Here is a 20,950-nt window from a genome sequence, read left to right as displayed (position 1 = left end):
GTAGTAAAGCAAGAGAGGAAGCTGTCACAGTGTCTGTTTTCTAGCCTCCCTTCTAGTTTTGCCTCAAGCTTGTCCTCAGATTAATAGGTTAGTATGATTTGGCCAGAAGAGAAGAGCCACAGTGGAAAAGCGCTTTCAAGCAAATGGAAGAGGGCCTTAGGAAAGGGGTGTAGATTTAGGAGCTAGGGGAACGTGACAGACTTTTGAGTCAGGAAGGGAAATGTTCAGAACTAAACCTCTAGATGTAAGTACCTGATGTCAGGGGAATTGAAGAGGACAGAGAGGCAGGGGGAGTGGTAATGTGGCCAAAGGTACAGTAAGCCTGGCCCAGAGTAGAGATAGAATGGAGAATGGCACAATGGAGGAGAAAGTCCAGAAGGAGATTTAAAAATTTAAAATTATTGTTCAAACATAATTGTGTAATACTTAAACTTTAGTGTATAAAGTAACCAAGTGATTTCTTAAGAACTTTAGTCTAGGTTTATTTGGCATTTTCTATTAAACTGTTGGGTATTATTTTCTGTTGAGGTGATTTAATGTTAAGGCTAGTTTGCCAACATACAATACTTTACCAGGCATGATTGTTGTAGTGTACATGGTAAGGTGCCTGCCTGCTCATGGATTTGAATCAGTCATGGGGGTTTGGATTGCTATGATGTATGAAAAAGCATGCTTTCATTTCTAGAAGTGGACCCCCCTGTTTTTGCATATGTGAAGGGGCTAGGCTGTAAGTCCTTCTTGGTAGACCATAGGGTCTGACCCTTCTTGTCCATAGTCTTAGGAAAGGGAAGGAGATACACCTATTTAGATAATAGAGGTAAAATAACTTAGTAGAAAAAGAGGAGATTGTTTTGCCCTGGGAAAAAAAATCAATGCAAAAGTGGACAGGAAGGAATGGAGCAGAAAGATCTTTATAACCAAGATTGAGGTTAATGAATCAAGCTGTAATTTCAAAAAACCTATGAGAGTTAATGGAAAAGTGTTACTGATCCTGTTTTCACCAGACTTTATCTTGTTCTTAGGTTGAATCTGGATGACTTAGAGAATGAAAGTAAAAAATTATATGTATTTTTAGTTTTAATTTTCAAGCTGCTATTTTCCTTAACAAAATCAATTCATGTACATTATAAAACTGAAGAAGATTATGAAATGAAAAATAAGTCTTCCTTTCCCCTTTGTCTTTGGTCACACTCCCTTACTCTTAACAGTTTCTTGTGTGTCTTCTAGAAGAGCCATATGTACAGGTTTATACCATATGTATGTGGACGAATATAAATGTAGTAGATTTTAGCATATTTGTTGGATTGATGATTTATTGGTGGTCCATTAATGCATTTTCTTAAGGTAGGGGTGCCTAAATAGTGTGATGTTTGATATGGTAGTAAACTCATAAAACGGGTTTTTTCATGGGGAAAACATTTGTAATAGATTAGAGTTCCTGTTAAGTATTACTACTTAAGTCAAACAGACTTTTTTTTTTTCCACGACCATTGAAAAAATGTGGCTGTTTTTAAACCAAACTTAAGTTTAAAAGGTTTAGAAAAGTTTAGAAACTTATTGACAGAAATTAATCTTTGTATAGTACTTGTACATGTTGATTGCCTGGTCATGTAGCATGGATATGCATATGTCACAATGTCAGCAGTATGACAGGAAGTAGGGAAATGACTGATTCCTGGATCAGTATGTTTGCAGGGCCCTAGCCTCCTCCCAGCTGCTTTTTTCTTCCAGGCGCTCCCACCTACATCAAAAACAAAAACCAGAATTTAAGAGCTGGAAGGTGTTTTGTTTGTTTGTTTGTTTGTTTGTTTTTTCTTTTTTTTTTAATATAATTTTTTATTTTTTATAAACATATATTTTTATCCCCAGGGGTACAGGTCTGTGAATCACCAGGTTTACACACTTCACAGCACTCACCAAAACACGCACCCTCCCCAATGTCCATAATACCACCCCGTTCTCCCAAACCCCCTCCCCCCAGCAACCCTCAGTTTGTTTTGTGAGATTAAGAGTCACTTATGGTTTGTCTCCCTCCCAATCCCATCTTCTTTCATTTATTCTTCTCGTACCCACTTAAGCCCCCATGTTGCATCACCACTTCCTCATATCAGGGAGATCATATGATAGTTGTCTTTCTCCGCTTGACTTATTTCGCTAAGCATGATACGCTCTAGTTCCATCCATGTTGTCGCAAATGGCAAGATTTCATTTCTTTTGATGGCTGCATAGTATTCCATTGTGTATATATACCACATCTTCTTGATCCATTCATCTGTTGATGGACATCTAGGTTCTTTCCATAGTTTGGCTATTGTGGACATTGCTGCTATAAACATTCGAGTACACGTGCCCCTTTGGATGTTTGTTTTTTAAGAGGGGCTCCTCTGCATGGGCTTCCTGTGGGCTCTGAACATTTGTTCTCATCATTCACTATGTTGGGATGTTAGGCCTGTCTAGGGTTAAATATTCAGTAATAATTTGAGGCCTATTTTTCTCTTTATTTTCTTTTTAGAAATTTGATGCTGATCCAGTTGAATTATTTGAAATTCCAGTAAAGGAATTAACATTTGACCAACTCCAGTTGTTAAAGGTAGTAATGATACATAAAATGAAAATGATCTTTTAGTTTTAGAATGATTTATACCTTGTTTATGTTCTCTTTCTGCATGGAGATGACTATATATTCAGCATCAGTAGACTGTATGCTTGGTTCTCTGTTCTAGTAGGAAGAATGGGTTTGTGCTACTCCATCTGTCTTTAACAGTTTCCACAGACCCCACTGATTTTGCATATGTGAAGAGGCTAGGCTGTAAGTCTGTGTGTAGACCATAGGGGCTGACCCTTCTCATCCAGTCCTAGGTTGCCTCTGGTGTGCATTAGCTCTTCTTTATAGAACTGTTACAGTTGACCTTTTATGCTCTCCTTGGTTTTTATACTTCCATTACTAGGATCTTTGTATGCATGTTTTTTATACCATGTAATTTTATACGATTACTCTTCCTGTTTTCACTAGATACCTATATAAATGGTTGGTTGAGTATAAAGAGTTTCTTAAGAATTTTTATATTCTTCCCTATTTGGGTATTTGATCATGATCTTAGATGTATGTGTGCACATGTAAAATATATGTAGTGATTAGTGATTATTCTTACTAAACTGATTAAGTCTACATTTTATGGTTTTCTTACTAGCTTTTCAAGTTATAGTTCTGTTAACCATATCTTCATAAACTAAGGCTTTTTTTCTTGCATTTTATGTTTGTGTGTGTGTGTTTTCTAGCTCGCTCATGTGACTGCTCTAAAATCTAAAGATCTGAAAGGTATGTACCAATATGGAGGCACCATTTTCATTTCATAGTTAACATGTATATGGTATTTCCTTCTTTTTTTCTTTTTCTTTTAACATACCCTTGGTCATTTTAATGAATATAATATTGGGCTGTCTAAATCATTTTATAGACATGAAGTCTTTACATATATTCATTTTCAGATGCATTTATGTCATGTTTTTAATAATTACGAGTTTTTACTTTTAGGAGTTTTCTTAGCTTGATGATCAAAGCTCTCTGTAATTTTGTACCTATCATTTTTTCTAAATGTTCTTTTTTTTCCCCAATATATATTTTTAAAGATTTTATTTATTTGACAGAGAGAGAGCATGAGCAGGGGGAGCAGTAGAGAGAGAGGAAGAAGCAGGCTCCCTGCCAAGCAGGACCCTGGGATCATGACCCGAGCCAAAAGCTGAGGCTTAACCATCTGAGCCACCCAGGCCCCCCTTTTCCAAAGATTCTTAACCCAAGAACAAAGTGGACGATATATAAAGTATGAAAGCTGGCCCTAGAGCCAGGAGTTTGAATCCAACTCTGACATTTACCAGCTGTGACCTTGGGCAGGTTACTTTACTTTAACCACTTTGTTCCTCAGTTTCCCTGAAACTTGTCCTGCCTATAAAATCCCTTTGTGATTGTACTTTACTTGGCACTCTCATAGAACTTCATAGTTTGTGCCATTCATTTGAGGTTTAATGACTCCTTTTTTTTTTTTTTAATTTTAAATTTTTTTAAAATTTCTTTTCAGTGTTCCAGAATTCATTCTTTATGCACCATACCCAGTGTTCCATGCAATATGTGCCCTCCGTAATACCCACCACCAGGCTCACCCAACCTCCCACCCCCCTCCCTTCCAAAACCCTCAGTTTGTTTCTCAGAGTCCACAGTCTCTCATGGATCATCTCCCCCTCCAATTTCCCCCAACTCACTTCTCCTTTCCCATCTCCCCATGTCCTCTGTGTTATTCCTTATGCTCCACAAATAGGTGAAACCATATGATAATTGACCCTCTGCTTGACTTATTTCACTCAGCATGATCTCTTCCAGTCCCATCCACATTGATATAAAAATTGGGTATTTATTTTTTCTGATGGAGGCATAATACTCCATTGTATATATGGACTCCATTGCAATTTGGACCATATCTTCTTCATCCATTCGTTTGTCGAAGGGCATCTTGGTTCTTTCCACAGTTTGGCAACTGTGAATGGCTCCTCCTTTTTTTTAACACTTTATTCTATATATGTCCTGTCTCTTCAACTAGAATATAAATCTCTCTAGGGTGGAAAACATGTTTTTGTATTTCCCAAGACACTTATAATGCTCTGTATGTAGTAGGTGCTCGTTAGATATTTATCTGCAATTGTGGTAACAGGGTGGTTGGAATGACTTTGTGAAGATATTGTAAAGTGTTAAAGACTCCAGGGGTTATCCCCAGAGCACTGATAGGACTTTGTAGGCTTTGTAGCTATTTCACGACTGTTAATAACAAAATGAATGTTATTTATTATTTTTACTCTTACTTATTTACTTGGAAATTTTTATATGACTTTAGTCTTTGTAATACACAGGGCTTTTTTTTCTTAACAAAAGAAAAAAAATTGATATCAATTATTTTTTTCCCTCTTGGAAAAAAATTCTTAGGTGTCTTGAGATATAATCTATTTTTAATTAAATGGTAGTGTAACAAAAGCACAGTTTTAACTTTTCTTTATATTCTCTTAATTTCTAACTTCTGAGCTGATTTTAATATTTCAAAAAGAAGCCTTAGCACAAGGACACAGCTTTTATTTTATTTATTTATTTTTTTAATATTTTTTTATTTTTAAAAGATTTTATTTATTCATTTGACAGACAGAGATCACAAGTATGCAGAGAGGCAGGCAGAGAGAGAAGAGGAAGCAGGCTCCCTGCTGAGCAGAAAGCCTGATGCGGGGCTCCATCCCAGGACCCTGGGATCATGACCTGAGCCAAAAGCAGAGGCTTTAACCCACTGAGCCACCCAGGTGCCCCAGGACACAGCTTTTAATTCCATTGAGAAATAATGAATTACTGCTGGTGACTACTTTGTAAAACGTAGTATTACAGTGTCTGTAAGAAAGTACTCAACTGTTGGGGCCTCAAACTTGGTGTTACTATGAAATGTGGTAAACTAGTTTTCATAAAGGATGCTTATTTCCTTCAAAAATACTGCATATGAAGGAATCTCATAATTACCTTTACATCTCTCTCTCTCTCTCTCTCTTTTTTTTTTTTTTTTTGTCCTGAGAGTTTAGGATAAGATCTTAGTGATAAAATAGTATCCTATCTACTGAGTTTTTATAATTTTAATTTTCAGAATCTGTGGTTGAGGAAGAAAATTCTTTTTCTGAAAATCAGCCGTTTCCTTCTCTTAAGATGGTAAGTTCCTTAGGGAAACTAGCAAAAACTGTCTCATTAATTCTGTTGTAACCGAATCAGTTATTTGGTCTCTTAGATGGACACTAAAAAGACTGTGTCAAAGATAGCATTTTTAGAGAAGATATATTTTTGTATGGTGTATGTATGCTACTTTTTTTTAAGATTAATTTCTCTGCCCAAATGAATAAAAATCTTCATCTCAATGGGTTAATTTGATAAGAATGGGAAATTCACATATTTCTGTATATAAACAAGAAATAGAGGGCACAGAAGAAGGGGTGGGAGGGACTGGTGATGGTAAGAGAGCATTTTTACAATATTTATTCATCCATTCATTTATTTATTTATTTATTTATTTTTTAAAAGGTTTTATTTATTTATTTGAGAGAGAGACAGTAAGAGAGAGCATGAGTGAGGAGAAGGTCAGAGAGAGAAGCAGACTCCCCGTGGAGCTGGGAGCCCGATGCAGGACTCTATCCCGGGACCCCGGGATCATGACCTGAGCCGAAGGCAGTTGTCCAACCAGCTGAGCCACCCAGGCGTCCCATTTTTACAATATTTAAAACTGCCCTGGGGCACCTGGCTGGCTCAATCAGAGGAGCATGTGATTTCTTGATTTTGGGATTGTGAGTTCGAGCCCCATTTGGGTGGTGTAGAGCTTACTTAATTAAATAAAAACTTGGAAAACAAACAAACTGTTCCTTAGCTTTTAGAGAGAAATGAGATTCTCCAGCCAAAGAAAATAACTACCCTCATTACTCAAAATGAGACACAAATTTCAAGAATTCACTTGAAAAAGTATAACAAATACTATTACAAAGATTTTAAAACTAGACACAATTCATACAGGAATCTGCTGACCAGTATCAATCAAGTCCCTGTGGATGCCAGGCTCTCCTTGCTCATGCTGGGTCTGCTTTCTTTCCTACTGGCTCCATCTCTAACTTCTTTTCTTCTCCATTGCCTTTTTCTGATGATGTCAGGTACACTAGATGTCTTAGGCAACAGTTCATCATGATTATTTACACAACAGAAAAGAAGCTGTAAGAGAGCTCGTAAAACATGATTGGAATAATTTTCCAGATTTTTATGATGCCCAGCCAAGTAACATCATTCCTTCTGGTTCAAAAATGTGAAATCATTTGGTTCTGAAAAATCTCTTGATTCCTAGACTTGTGATTAAAAACAACTTTTAAAAAAAATGTGTATTGGGGAGCCTGGGTGGCTTAGTGGGTTAAAGCATCTGCCTTCGGCTCTGGTCATGATCCCAGGGTCCTGGGATCAAGCCACACATTGGGCTCTGCTCGGCGGGGAGCCTGCTTCCCCCCCCCTCTCTCAGCCCGCCTCTCTACCTGCTTGTGATCTGTGTCGGTCAAATAAATAAACAAAATCTTAAAAAAAAAAAAAAAAGTGTATTAACGGTTTAACATTTACTTAGCCAAATACCTTAAACACACTTTTGTTCATGTACTTTGGCACTGTCACTATAATTTAATCACAGAAATTTTAAAACCAAAAAGACCAAATAAAATCTGTGTATTTATTTATTTATCTTTTTAATTTATTTGACACACAGAGAGAGCACAAGTAGGCAGAGAGGCAGGCAGAGAGAGAGGGGGAAGCAGGCTCCCTGCCGAGCAGAGAGCCCGATGTGGGACTCGATCCCAGGACCCTGAGATCATGACCTGAGCCGAAGGCAGCGGCTTTACCCACTGAGCCACCCAGGCACCCCAAAATCTGTTTATTTTTAAGAGAGGTAAAGAGAGTGCTCAAGGTGGGTTGGGGGAGGAAGAGCAGAGGGAGGAAGAGAATCTTAAGCAGGCTCAGGCTCAGCATAGAGCCCTACTCAGGGCTCAATTTCACAACCCTAAGGTCTTGATCTGAGCTGAAATCAGGAGTCGGATGCTTAACAGACTGAGGCACCTGGGTGCCCCTAAAAGTCTCGATTTAAAGGAGAATCTTAGTAAATTTGATGTTTAGCACTCTCAACACTAACATATACTATTGTCCTTATTTTTCTAATGTTGCATTAGTCCAGTAAAAACGTGATAGGTACATTAAATAAAATAAGGCTAAAGGTATCAGAGAACAAAGTCAAAAAGCTCCACATGAAATTGAGTACACAGTTTTAGGTGCTGTACTTTCCATGCAGTGGGTTGGTGTAGACCCCAGAGCTATGCTGGTGGAAGCATTTGAGGTAAAAGATACACCTTTTGATGGTAGTGCATCTGCCATCACTGACACAGCCCGAAATTGCTGCTTTTGTTGTTTAATTTCTGTCGACTTTCTTATTTGACTTAATGATCAACCAGGATGTCAGTTTGGGTATGAGAAAAGATAGTGGTTTCTGCTGAAGGCACAAAACATTTTATCCATACTTAGTGATATGTTTTACTATAGGTAGCATTTTGTAATAATTCTCTTTTCCTTTTTTTTCTTCTCTTATTCTGTTCATCTCACCAAAAACAAAACAAAATTCACCTCCAACAAATAAAACTCTAGGTTTTAGAGTCTTTGCCAGAAGATGTAGGGTTTAACATAGAAATAAAATGGATCTGCCAACAGAGGGTAAGTAATGCCCTCTTCCTCTCTCCCCCTCATTTCTTTAAATGCATTTATTCCCATCTCCTTGTTTTAATGGAAAAGTAAAGCTGAAATCTTACTGTGGCTTCTCCCAACATTATTGGACCTTTTCAATAAAGCACCCTTTATCCTTATACTATATATGAGTACTTAAAAGTAATGATGAATGTATCATAGTGTAAATTTCAGTTTACATGTGTCTTGTGTGAACATTAATATGGATTATTCTGAATACACTTATAAAATGAATGTGAAAACTGGGCTGTTAACTTTATAACTGATTAGTTTTTGTTTTCTTATTCTCCATCTAAATATATATTTTAAATAATTCCCTAAGCAGTGTCCTGTTAGGTGGCAGTAGTAGATAGTAATAGTTAACCAAGAAAAGAAATTTCCGTAGGTGTGTTATAAATCATTCCCAGATTTAGTCTTTTTTTTGTTCAAAAGTTTATATTGAAAGTGAGGCATTTTGTGGGTGCTGGGTTCAAGTTGTGAACAAATAATAAACCTTACCTTCTTGGAACTTACAGTATAGTTGAAAAAAACAATTAACTGTTGAATATATCAATGGGGATATGTATAAATGGTTGGGATGCATGGGAAGAGGGTTCTTGGGCCTGGGGGTTGCTGAAAGGGTTTAATTCAGGTGTGACTAGGCAGTCAGAGCAATATCCTGGATTTCCTTTGTCAGAATACTCTATAACTGCCCTCAAATCTTGCTTTCTAAGTAGCTGTTTATGATAACCTGGTCCCAGTTAACATTGTAAGTGATTTTTCTTAATAGGTGATTTTTAGTTTTCTGAGCTTTTAGGATTATTTTAATGACTGGTATATAAAACATCTAATATTTGAATATCAGCAGGGCTCTTAGTGTCTCAGCTGTATTTAGAGAATATTTTTATTATTTGTTAAGGGTACTTCATATGACTTTAAGAGCCAAAGAATGAAGCTTTTAATTTAGTGATTAGTAATTACCTGGATTTTGTTGTGGGGGGCACCTGGGAGGCTCAGTTGGTTGAGCATCCAACTCTTGATCTCAACTCGGATCTTGATCTCTAGGCCATGACTATAAGCCTTTTCGGGGCTCCACACTGGGTATGAAGCCTACTTTAAAAAAAAAAAAAAAAAAGTTACCTGGGTTTTTTGGTAATGAATTAACAAATGAAGTCCTTTTGTCTTACAGTTCATGAAGATTATATAAATATTTTATTTTTTAAAAAGATGTTATTTATTTATTTGAGATAGAGTATGAACATGGGTGGGGATAGTTTGGGAGAAGCAGACTCCCCGCTGAGCAGAGAGCCTGATGCAGGGCTCCATCCTAGCACCCTGAGATCATGACCTGAGCCAAAGTCAGATGTTTAACCGACTGAGCCATCCAGGCACCCCATATAAAAATATTTTTAATATTTTTAATATTAATTTATTCTAATATTTTATTAGAGTGCAGAGTTCCAGAGTTTTAGCTTTTATTTTGTTAACTTTATTAAAGCAAAAGTTTATTGATGGTATAATCACTTTGTATATGTGTCTTTACCTGAATTACAACAGCTGCACAATCACTAAGTAGCTGTGTGGTCTTGGGCAAGTTACTTAATCTTCTAAGGCCTTTGATTTCCACAGGTAAAGTAAGAGTTAGATTAGGTGATCTCAAGAATTTTTTCTGGCACTATGATTCTAGGGTATCTAATGACTTTTGTTTTCCTATTTCTTCTACATAGGATGGAATGTGGGATGGTAACTTATCAACGTATTTTGACATGAATCTGTTTTTGGATATAATTTTGAAAACTGTCTTAGAAAATTCTGGGAAGAGGAGAATAGTGTTTTCTTCATTTGATGCAGATATTTGCACAATGTGAGTAATAATTCAGTTTTTTCACCCTTAGATAGTAGCTGGGATTTAGGGTACAAAGATTGTGGTTGAAGGTAGGAAGGTTGCCCAGACTTCACCCTTGACTTGACCTCTTAGGTTACATATGTTTTCACATCCCTTTAGGTATAGGATGCCCTCCCAACTCCTCCAATGGACTCTACACCCACTGGATCCTAGTACCTCACACCCTGTGTTTCATTTTATAGGCATGTAACATCTTCCTTATGAACTCATAAGCCTTCAAAGGCTTTCTTATTGCCCATTCTGAGAATCTTTCAGCTCTTGTATAGAATGGTTTAAAATCTTTCTTTCTGATTGACAGGTGTAATACATGTTAATGGTGATTATATCTCAATAATGGGATTATGCTCTTTTGGGGGAGGTGGTTTCTTTATATTTTTAGAGTTTCCTAAAATTCTAAAACAATATATTAGAATTATCTCTCTGATGAGAAAAGTATTTTTAAATTGTCTTTTTTAGGGTTCGGCAGAAGCAGAACAAATACCCTATATTATTTCTGACTCAAGGAAAATCTGATATTTACCCTGAACTCATGGACCTCAGATCTCGGACAACCCCCATTGCAATGAGCTTTGCACAGTTTGAAAACCTCCTAGTAAGTTATGCTTGCTTTTTTTTTTCTTTTACTTTTTTTTTTTTTAAAGAAATGTCTGAGAGCAGTAGTAAATATATTTTCATGTTATTTTACACATCTAAGTGGTTAGTTTTGACACTCTTATAACAAGCTGAGAGCTTAAATAAGGATATTAGATCTCAGACTGAAAAGCAGTTAAATGAGCAACAAAATATTTTCTTTCTGGCCTAGGTCAAGTAAATTTTTATAGGTTTTTTTTTTTTCTTTCAGTCTTTTTTTTTTTTTAAGGTTAGTTCGGTTGACATTTAATATTGGGTTTTGGTGAGTTTTTGTAGATTTCTGAGTGTATTTTATGAATCATCTAAAATGGCTGGACTGAAAAAATATGTTAGAAGTTTTTCTTCCAATTTATTTTCCGAAATTTAAAGTTCTAACTTTTTTTTCTCTACTCACTCTACTTTGGGGAACACTGATGTAGATTATGACCATTTAGCATTTGCAGTTAGTTATTTTTTCATGAGTAACTAATTTTTCTTCTTTTAGGGGATCAATGCTCATACTGAAGACCTGCTCAGAAACCCGTCCTATATTCAGGAGGCAAAAGCTAAGGGACTAGTCATATTCTGCTGGGGTGATGATACCAATGATCCCGAAAACAGAAAGAAACTGAAGGAACTTGGAGTTAATGGTCTAATTTATGATAGGTATTTGTTTTTCATGAAAAGTTTCTATGGATTGTTAGAAAAAAAAAATAGTTGTTTTATAAAATTAAAAATAATATTAAACTTAGTTAAGTTAAAATTCTGTAGTTCAGCTTGAGGTTTATCTTAACATTTGTCAGTGGAATTTTTCAAACTCTGGAGTGTAACACAGCCATGTGGGAAGCTTATTAAACATTTGGATAACTGGGCTCTATATCAGATGTAGTGTCCTCTTGAGGGTTGGGGGGCTATCTCCCCCATACCTCTCCACACCAACTTTCTTGGGGATCTCATCCAGTTCTGTGTCTTTTCATACCTTTATTCTTAAAATTTTTTTTTTTTTTTAACCTCCAACCTTTTTGTCTTTCCCCTGACTGCCTAAACTTTTATATCCAGCTATAAATACCTAACCTTTCTATAGACTTCCCGATTTCAATATAAATGACAACTCTGTCTTTCTGGTTTCTCATTCCAAATCCTGGGAGTCTTTTGTGGCTCTCATCTTAAACTCATACTCTAAAACCAGTCGGACAGAATCTTTTTGATTCTGTCTTCAGAATATAACCTGAATGTATGCACTCACCATATTTACTACTATCACTGTCTGCTAAGAAGCTCATTTCTCATGTGGCTTATTGAAGTCTGTCTGCTTACCATCCACTCCTTTATCTACGCCTCCTTGCTCTCTGTTCCCAGCGCGGCAGCCAGAGGGGAGCCTGTTCTAACTGAAGTCAGATCCTGTTACTGCTTAAAACTCTCCCACAGTTCTCTTTGTCACCTAGAGTAAAATCCAAGGTCCTTTCAAGGCCCCACGTGAGCTGATTGACATCTTTCTTTCTCCATCTCCTACCCCAACATACCCACACAAACATAAGCTCCACGAGGACAGGCTCTTTGCCTGTTTTGTTCACTTCTGTATCTCCAAAAGTTAGAACAATGTGTGGCATGCAGTAGGGGCTCAAATATTTGTTGAACAAAAGTTTTTTCCTTTTTTAATAAGTTCCCTAGGTGTTTATGATAGAAATTTGAGAGCCACTGATCTGAGAGATTAAAAGATTTCTTAATATAAAGAAAGTTTGGGTTAGGAGGGATGTCATTTAGTCTGTTAAGGGATTAGTAGGCTTTGTAATACTTGAGCAACATCATATAAAGAATAAGTGATGAAATTCTTACAGGCCTGCTTTTAAAAATACTTTCCCTGAATTTAGTTCACTTTACTGTTTGTCCTGTGTAGTTAATATCACTTATGATAGACCCTTCCAACTAATTAAAAGAAGATAAAATTTTTGCAGTAACCATTTGAAAGAAGTGCTGGCTTTAGCAAAATTTTTGAATATTTTTCTTGGAGGAAGAGGAAGGAATGATTTGCAAGTATATTCAGGCAAGAAAACAGTTTGTGAGACAGATCCTTTGAAGGGCCTTACTTGGTTGGAACCAAATTGTGATGTGTAATGGAGAACAGGAAGATGCTTTGCGATATTAAAGGCCCTGAAGAAAGTGAGCTCTTTCTGGCCTGGGTCAGTAAGAATAATTTCAAAGAGGAAGCCTGGATTTGGATTTTGAGAGTGGCCGTTTGCTTTGACAGGATTTGAGTTTTAGGCAGAAGCAATAGTGTGACTCAGGGCAGGACTGTGTCAAAGGTGTGGAAGCCATTGAGGAAATAGCCTAGGACAGGGCTTCTGCTACGGTCTGTTAGGGTTGTGTTTACCTGCAAAAGTTTGGGGTTTTTTTAAATGTTTTAATTAAAGAAGTGTGTGTATATGCAAGGTTTACAATAAAAACCAGCAGTTCCCTATGCCTATCCTTTTCATTGTTTTTAGCTGAGTTCTTGTGCCTGAATGTTTTTTACTGAGAGAGAGAGAGTGTGCATCACATGCAGGCATGGAGTTGGGGGGCATAGGGAGAGGACGTCTTAAGCAAACTCTTGTCCAGTGTGTGGAACCTGTCTCATGACCCGAGGTTATGACCTAAGCCAAAATCACGCTTAACCAAATGAGCCACCCAAGTGCCCCACCCTAATGGGTTTTTTTTAGCTATTTCTTTTGGCACATAATGTGGTTATGCTATTATTTTTCTTATTGTCAAATCTAGACATAACAGGGAGGGTTTTGAACGATCATGATTTTGGAGCCTTTGATCTCTTTTACGTTGGGGAAATTGTTGATGAGAGTGGGTGTTTTAGTTGATCAAAACTGATTTTTTCTCTTCTTTCCAAAGTCAGTACCATATAGATTTTACATTTAATCATGGTTTTATGGTACATTATGTTTTGATGCTGATATTTGGAATTTTTGCATTTGTGATAAAGAGTAAGATGACCTTTAAATTTACCTTTCTCAACTGGTTGTTGTCTCATTTTGGTACGGGGAAAATACTGCCTCAGTAATTAGGCAGTGTTTCCTCTTTTTATTAAAAAAATTACTGTGCTCAAATGATTAAAAAATAAATCCAGTAGCAAACACCCCCATTTAAAGTAAAGAATGTTATCATTAGATTTGAGGTCTCCCATATACCTCTCCCTAATCCAATTCCTTCTCTCCTCCCTCAGATAAAACTGCTTATCAGATTATTATTCTCTTTGTAAAAATTTTAAATTCTGTTTCTATCACTAAATAATATACTATCTTTAAACTTTATTTGTACTTTTTTCTCACTTGTGGTAATATTCTTAAAATTAATCTATTTGTTGTATATACCTATAATTTGTTCATCTTTGTGGTTATATAATACTCATGGCTATGTCTCTATTACAATTTATTCTTTATGAGAACATTTAGGGAGTTGCCAGGTTTTTGCTTTTGCAGTGTTTGCTGTAAACATTGTTGAACCAGGCCTTCTAGAAAACATGTAGAGTTTCTCTAGGCCAATGATTTTCAAACCTTCTTGACCCAACCCAGCTAGAAATGCATTCTACATTATGACAAGGTGCACACATTGATAGGTATATCTACAAGTAAGTACCTGAAACAGAATTTTAAAAATAATGGCCCTCGGACATTTTCTGTTTGTATGTGTACTTTTGAAATGCTAGTCCATTTTGCCACTGGCCTTCATGTTTTTAAATGCTAGTCTTAACTTTCAAAGTTGTTTTGCAACCAACCCATTCCATTGTAAGGTGTCTGTGGGTCATGTATTGGAAGAGTATGTAAGGATTATGGTCCTGTGGAGTGGATGGTTCTGTATCCCTTGGTTCTGTACCCATTGTAGCCTGCTACCAGTTCTCAGGAGGAGGCCAGTGCATAACAAACTGTCTGCCTGACAGTTTATTATCATCAACACATGGTTAAGCCATGTGTAAGTAGGATTCGGAATCAGGCCTGGTAGGGCGCTCTGTCCTTAGGGTACAATGCTGGTCCAGTGGCATTGGCCCTCTTGGAGTGATGGTAGTCCCACACACGCCTTCCCTTTTACTCAGACTGCTCCTAGACTCACTGACTTCTTTGGGTACTGCTGTCATACTGAGTGAAGACTGCTCCCCTACTGCTCCTGTGTCAGAGCTCCCATCAACTGTAGTCCTGATCTTTCCCCTTTCCTGTCATTTTTATGGAACACATCCTTTAGTATCTTCTTGAGAAAGGAAGACATGGAAGTAAATGTTTGGTCTTGTGTGCCTGGAAGTATTGTGGCTGGGCATAAAATTTCGTGTTAGGAATAATTTTCTTTTAGAATTTTAAAAGCATTTCTGTCACATTCACAGTTTCGGTGTTACTATTGAGGAGTGTGAACTATGTTGACTTGTTCCTGCACATGTGATTTCTTTGTTTCCTATCTGGAAGCTTACAGAGTCATCTTTTTGTCACTAGTGTTATAAAATTTCATAGAGATGGATCTTGGTGTGGGTCTCCTTCCATCCCTTGTGCTGGGCACACAGCAGCCCATTTAATCTGTTGATATGTGTCTTTGAAGACACAGAGATTTTGTGAATTATCGTTTGATTTTTGTCTCTTCTGTTTTTCTGGGTTCTCCCTCTCTCCCGCTCGTTATAGAAATCCTTTAGTTTACATACTATTCACTCTTGGACCAGACTTCTAATTCTTATGTTTTCTATTTCCTATCTTTGTCTTTTTGCTCTACTTGGAAAGATTTTGCCAACCTTATCATCCACCATTCTATTGCGTTTTTTCTGTCTTCAATTTTAAGAACTGTCTTTTTTCTCTGAATGCTTTTTTCTTCTACATATAACATCCTGTTTTGGTTCAGTGAACTATTTCTGTGAAGGCATCAAGGACTTCTTTTGTGTCTTTGGAATTTTTTTCTCTTTGACTCACTATCTTACATGTTAGAAGCTTTCCTCGGTTGTTGGGAAATCCTTGGTTCCTTCTCATGGTAAGAAACTGGGATCTAAATACTTGTTGGAGGCTCCTGAATGTGTGAATGGGGCTTGTTAACTTGGAGTTCACTGAGGGGTGATCTGGGTGGCCTGTTTGGTCATAGTTCTGCTGTCAGTAGATTCAGAACTTTACTTTTTGGCTGACCAGATTCCTCACAGAAGAGTCTATATAAACTACCTAGAGGACCCAGATCTGGCTCCCAGGGTTCTTGGGATTCAGGTAAGGGAAGAGAGCTGGGGAAGGGAGGGCATGTCTCTGAATTTTGCATGTGTTATATGTATGGACTGTCTCTAATTCCCCTGGTGCTGGTGGCTTTTGTAAAACGCCCAAACCCTCACTCACCTGGTCTTCTAGTCCTCCATTCCAAGAGGTTTTCTGTTAAGCTCTCGAAATCAAATCAACCTAAGTGGGGGAGCGGGGTGCCAGGCAGCCTTCATGGCAGGAAGTTAGAAGGAAGGGAGATGCTTAATGCTGCTCAAGAGCCTTTACTCATCCTCCCTGTTTTAGTTGCCACCCCCCTCTTTCCCCAGTTCTAGGGGAATCTGGTGCTGCTTTTAACTCAGCCTTTTCATGTTTTCCACTACTGGCTTGTGGCCTTTTATGTTCTGCTAACTGAAACACTTTGTTATTATTTATGCATCTGTTTTCCAGCTTCCAAAATTTTGTTGCTGTATGTCTCTTTTTTTTTTTCCCCCATACGCATGGATTCTTTTTAAATCCTTTTATTTTCTTTTTAATGGGATATACAGAGAATGCATAGTTGCTTCTGATTTTGGTCTGATATCTTGACCCAGAGGTCACTTCTCACTCTCTTAGAAATTCTTTCCTACTATGATGTCACAACGACCTCTGTTGTAGCATGAGTTGCCTGGCCCTCACATTTAGGCCTGAAAGGCCATCCTCTCTCTGCTGATGGGCAGTGCAGTGCTGCTGTTGTCACATGGGACTTTTTCTGGCCTTTCAACTAGAGGTACCTTGGCCTAGGCTGCACAACTTTAGGACAGTTCTCACAGTCCAGATCTTCAGTGCTTTGAAGTCACACCTGGGTATGAATTCCAACCCTGCCTCTTATTGGCTTCCCATCGGTAAAATGCGGCATTGCCGGGTGCTTGGCTTGGAGAGAAGATACCTGACGAATCAATCACTAGTAAACTACAGGTTTATTTCATTTTCTGATTCAGTTGCTTTGTAATCCGTTCTTTTTCATTATGGGCACAAAAGGAAATGCTGCTATTCTTTGTTGTTGGAAAGATGGAAGAGAAGTTATTTTTAAACTGAACCTGATAACTTTCATCTTTAAAAAGGGGGGTGGGCTCTTGTACAATGGATATTCCAGGCATTCTGTAATCAGATTGCCCTGAAAAGGTTAAGGCAGGCGGATCTTACGTAAACCATAAAATTATACTATTTTTTGTGTTTTGTGTTTGTTTCATCATAGGATATATGATTGGATGCCTGAACAGCCAAATATATTCCAAGTGGAGCAGTTGGAACGCCTGAAGCAAGAATTGCCAGAGCTTAAGAGCTGTTTGTGTCCCACTGTTAGCCGCTTTGTTCCCTCATCTCTGTGTGGGGAGCCTGATATTCATGTGGATGCCAACGGCATCGATAATATTGAGAGTGCTTAGTTCTTATTGGACAGAGGCCATTTGGGGGCATGCACCACTGTTCTGGGTATTCCCTTTTCATCGTCGAGCATCGTCTTATCTACGCCTTCTAGGTTTCTCAGTCCACTGAAGCAATAATGAAGTATTTTACTCTTTTCACTACACTTCTTGCTCGAATTTCAAGTATGCTATTTAAATCACTTGGCCAGGTATAATTACCAGTCAGTCTCTTTCCAATGAGAAAATTTATTGGTTGGCAAACATATTAAACGAAATATATAAACATATAATGTTAAACAGGTGTTCATTAAAAGCATAGTGCTTTGAAATTAACTATATAAATATATTTACAGTTCTTACAGCTTTCATTTGATCAGGTCTGAAACACTTAGCACTTGGGGAACATGACTATGCATAATTATACCTGACCATGGAAAAAATAAGTACCTCAAATGCATGCATTTGCACTGGTGATTCCAACTGCACAAATCTTTGTGCCATCGATGTACATATGTATTTTTTACATGGATTGACATGCACAGACAACATTTCCATTCAGTATGAACCATGAGGCTGCTGCCATTCTCCCACTTAACCAAACCAATGCCTGTGTAAACAGCCTGGAGGTGATCCTTGAAAACTTGTTTCATAAGTCTTTCAAAAAATTGTTTTGCATAAATGTTAAAATGCTGCAGGGTAATTTAATGTATAAAATAGTAGAAGTATGTCTACATAGTTAATAGAGTAGATCATAATGTATAAATTCTATTGAGTGCATGCTTTAGGTTGTAAGCATGAAATTGTACGCGTTTACTGTAAGTCCTTGCATCTGTGGTGCTAGGTGAGTGTGAGAAGGTGTCAAGGACTGAAAATATTTTGTCGCTAAAAAAAAAGAAAAAAGCCTGTTTGTAGGCATTTTCAGTATGCTTATTTTAAGTGTCTCTCACTACCTATTACACACCGTTGCTTTGTGGGTTTGTTGTGTGTGTGTGTTGTACAGTAGTTAAATCTCCATGCAGAAAAATAAATGTCCTGAATTCTCATATTGGTATTCTTTATTGGTTAATGTATATGAGGCATGTAATTTATTTAGAAATTTTAGAAGAGCCTTCTAAATGTATATGCGTGTTTTTAGGATTATACTAAGGTTTCTTTCATTACATGCTGATTGTTTTGGCATAACTGTAACTTAAGAATGTATGTTAAATAAAATATACAGATTTATTTTCTTCCTTATAAAACAAAATTTCAAGAAGGTATTACTTTTATAGAATTGATTCTATACTATTATTATGAGAAATTGGAATTTAAGAATTGGAATCCTACCCTAAAGTGATGGTTTATTTGCATCTACTTTTTACTGCATGTTCTTCACTAGGCAACTTATTCATGCATTTTCATATTTTAGTACTAGCTGAGAACCTAAGACTTGGAATTACACGTTGTATTTTTTTTTTTTTAAAGCCAAACAATGCAATTGTGGTTTAGTCTTAATTGTGTGAAGACAGGCTTTGAACTCCTGTGGTGTTGGGCTATAACACCATTATTTAATGGAAGAGTTTAGGAAATGCAGTCTTCTGCAAGTGTTCTATATACTTTTCTCATGTTGAACGAGATTTTCCCATGCTTTGGTGTGAGTTAGGCAGTTTTAGAAAACTACTAAAAAGGAATTCATTTTCTTTGTAGACCTTTGTACAATACAGTGACCATTACCTTATGGTAACTTGATTAGCCATAGGTGTACGTTTCTGATCTTGTTTGTTTGCTCTCTTCCCCTCTGCCTTTCCATCCAGTGGCAATGCAGCTTCCATGTTGAAAACTCACAGATCATTAAAGGAGAGGAGAGGTGATGGGGAGGGGGAGGAGTTTCCTGAGCAGTGTAATTTGCTGCAAAGAACTTACAAGGACTGCTTATGCCCCAGACAGAACCTCACTGCTCCCTTTCTTTCCTGTCCCTTCCCAACCTTGCAAACCAGGGTTAGCAGACAGTTAAAGCATAGCAGTAGCTCCCCATTGCTATAGGACTGAGTCTAGGCTTCCTTATCACTAACTGTTGCCCTGTACACTCTGCTCTGGCCACATTATACCCATGGTAGGCCCTGGCCATGCCATGCTCCTACACTATGCCCTGTCTGTGGCCATGTGTCCTCTGCCTGGAAGCCCTCTCCTCCCCACAGACACTCCCTGCCACACTCACTCCTTTCTCCTGAGCCATCAGCCTCTCTGAAGTTCTTGCTGGAAGTTATGCAGAAGGGTGTGAATCCATCTCTTACTCCATAGCCGTATGCTTGTACCTTGATCATGCCTTGTGTCCTAGCACATTCTAAGTAGATGGCGTTGTTCGGCTCACCTACCAGGCTGCGGGCGTTTTCCAGGGCAGGGAATTCGTCTTACTCGCTATTTCCACAGTGTGTGTAACACGGTAGAGAATAAATGTTGGAATTGTTGGGATAATATAATTTGTATCAAATGTCCTTTTGAATTAAGAGATTTAATTATGTTTACTAAGAATGTAAACTTTGGTTTACATTTTTTGACCGTTGGAACAGTTTGTTGATGTCAATTTTAAATGTAGAGGTATAATGTTAAAATCATTTTATATTTTCTGGAAATCGAGTGCAATGTTCGATAAAATGCCGCCATTGTTCTCTGGTGTTTTCTACCCTCTGGAATTATGTACTGTAACTGACTAGATGTAAATTTGAGGAATACAGTTCATTCCTGTGTCGGTAGTGCCTAAGGGCTACCACAGCCACCCATTACCTCACCACTCCCACCGTCCCTTGTGTTTTCGCCCCTCCAAACCCCACGCTTACACCTACCTCAGTACCGCTTTCCTTGTCCGAAATGCCTTCTCTGTCTTCCCTCTGTGTCCAGCTCAGGTGCCACCACCTCCATAAAACTTGGCTCAGCTTTTGATCAGAATCATGATGCAAACAAATGCTTATGGCCTCTCAATCTCACAACTTCATTTTGCAGCTGGGCTACTAAACCCAGGGAAGTTAACTGACTGACCAGGTTGGGACTAAAACTGGGTTTTGTGATTCCTAACCCCTTGTTCTTAAACTACGCTGCCTTCTGAATTCTTGTGGCATTTGTTAGCATGTGCTTTCTTACGGTCTTTTTATGTGCCTGTTCTATTTCCCTAAGATTGTAAGCCCCTTAAGGGCAGGGACTTCTTTGCATTTCTAGCACTGCTATCATGTTCTCTCCTTAGGTGAACTAGACAAATAAATGGCGGTGGCAACGATCCTAGTTTCCTCACTCAGATTGTTTCACAGTCTGCATACAGTTTTGTATGGCCTGCTTGGCTATGTCGTCTGGAGTGTGTGTGCTCGTGTGCATGCGTGTGCATGTGTGTCTGCATGTACACTCATGGAGTTCCCTCTCTGCCCCAGTTGTTTAAGGTCACAGACAGGTTACCGTAAACCAATTTTCTGCTCCGTGCTGAATGAGGACAACTGTGGGACCCAATGGAAGGTGAGGTCTGGTTTCTCCCGCAGGCCTGGCTGGCCCTCCCTGGGCTGAT

At 38.0% G+C, this 20,950-nt stretch overlaps 1 protein-coding gene across 5 annotated transcripts in view; it reads left to right on the top strand.

Annotated features, from left to right (window-relative positions):
* Positions 1-20,671, top strand: part of GPCPD1 (glycerophosphocholine phosphodiesterase 1) — a 54,053-nt gene extending 33,382 nt beyond the window's left edge. For 3 of the 5 annotated variants that reach the window (XM_059133890.1, XM_059133891.1, XM_059133892.1), the window contains exons 13-20: positions 2,513-2,590; positions 3,280-3,319; positions 5,667-5,728; positions 8,231-8,296; positions 10,033-10,169; positions 10,668-10,803; positions 11,326-11,486; positions 17,253-20,671. In XM_059133890.1, coding sequence (XP_058989873.1) covers positions 2,513-2,590; positions 3,280-3,319; positions 5,667-5,728; positions 8,231-8,296; positions 10,033-10,169; positions 10,668-10,803; positions 11,326-11,486; positions 17,253-17,442 — 870 coding nt within the window. In that variant the 3' untranslated portion in view covers positions 17,443-20,671. Of the gene's footprint in view, positions 1-2,512; positions 2,591-3,279; positions 3,320-5,666; positions 5,729-8,230; positions 8,297-10,032; positions 10,170-10,667; positions 10,804-11,325; positions 11,487-15,961; positions 16,034-17,252 lie in introns of all 5 variants that reach the window. The other 2 variants (XM_059133895.1, XM_059133894.1) reach the window with 2 other exon arrangements.
* Positions 20,672-20,950: the final 279 nt, after the last annotated feature.

The sequence above is a fragment of the Mustela lutreola genome, chromosome 9 (genome assembly GCF_030435805.1).
Source record: "Mustela lutreola isolate mMusLut2 chromosome 9, mMusLut2.pri, whole genome shotgun sequence".
NCBI lineage: Eukaryota > Metazoa > Chordata > Mammalia > Carnivora > Mustelidae > Mustela > Mustela lutreola.
Note: the sequence above shows the minus strand (reverse complement) of the source record. Positions and strands in the feature narration are given on the sequence as shown.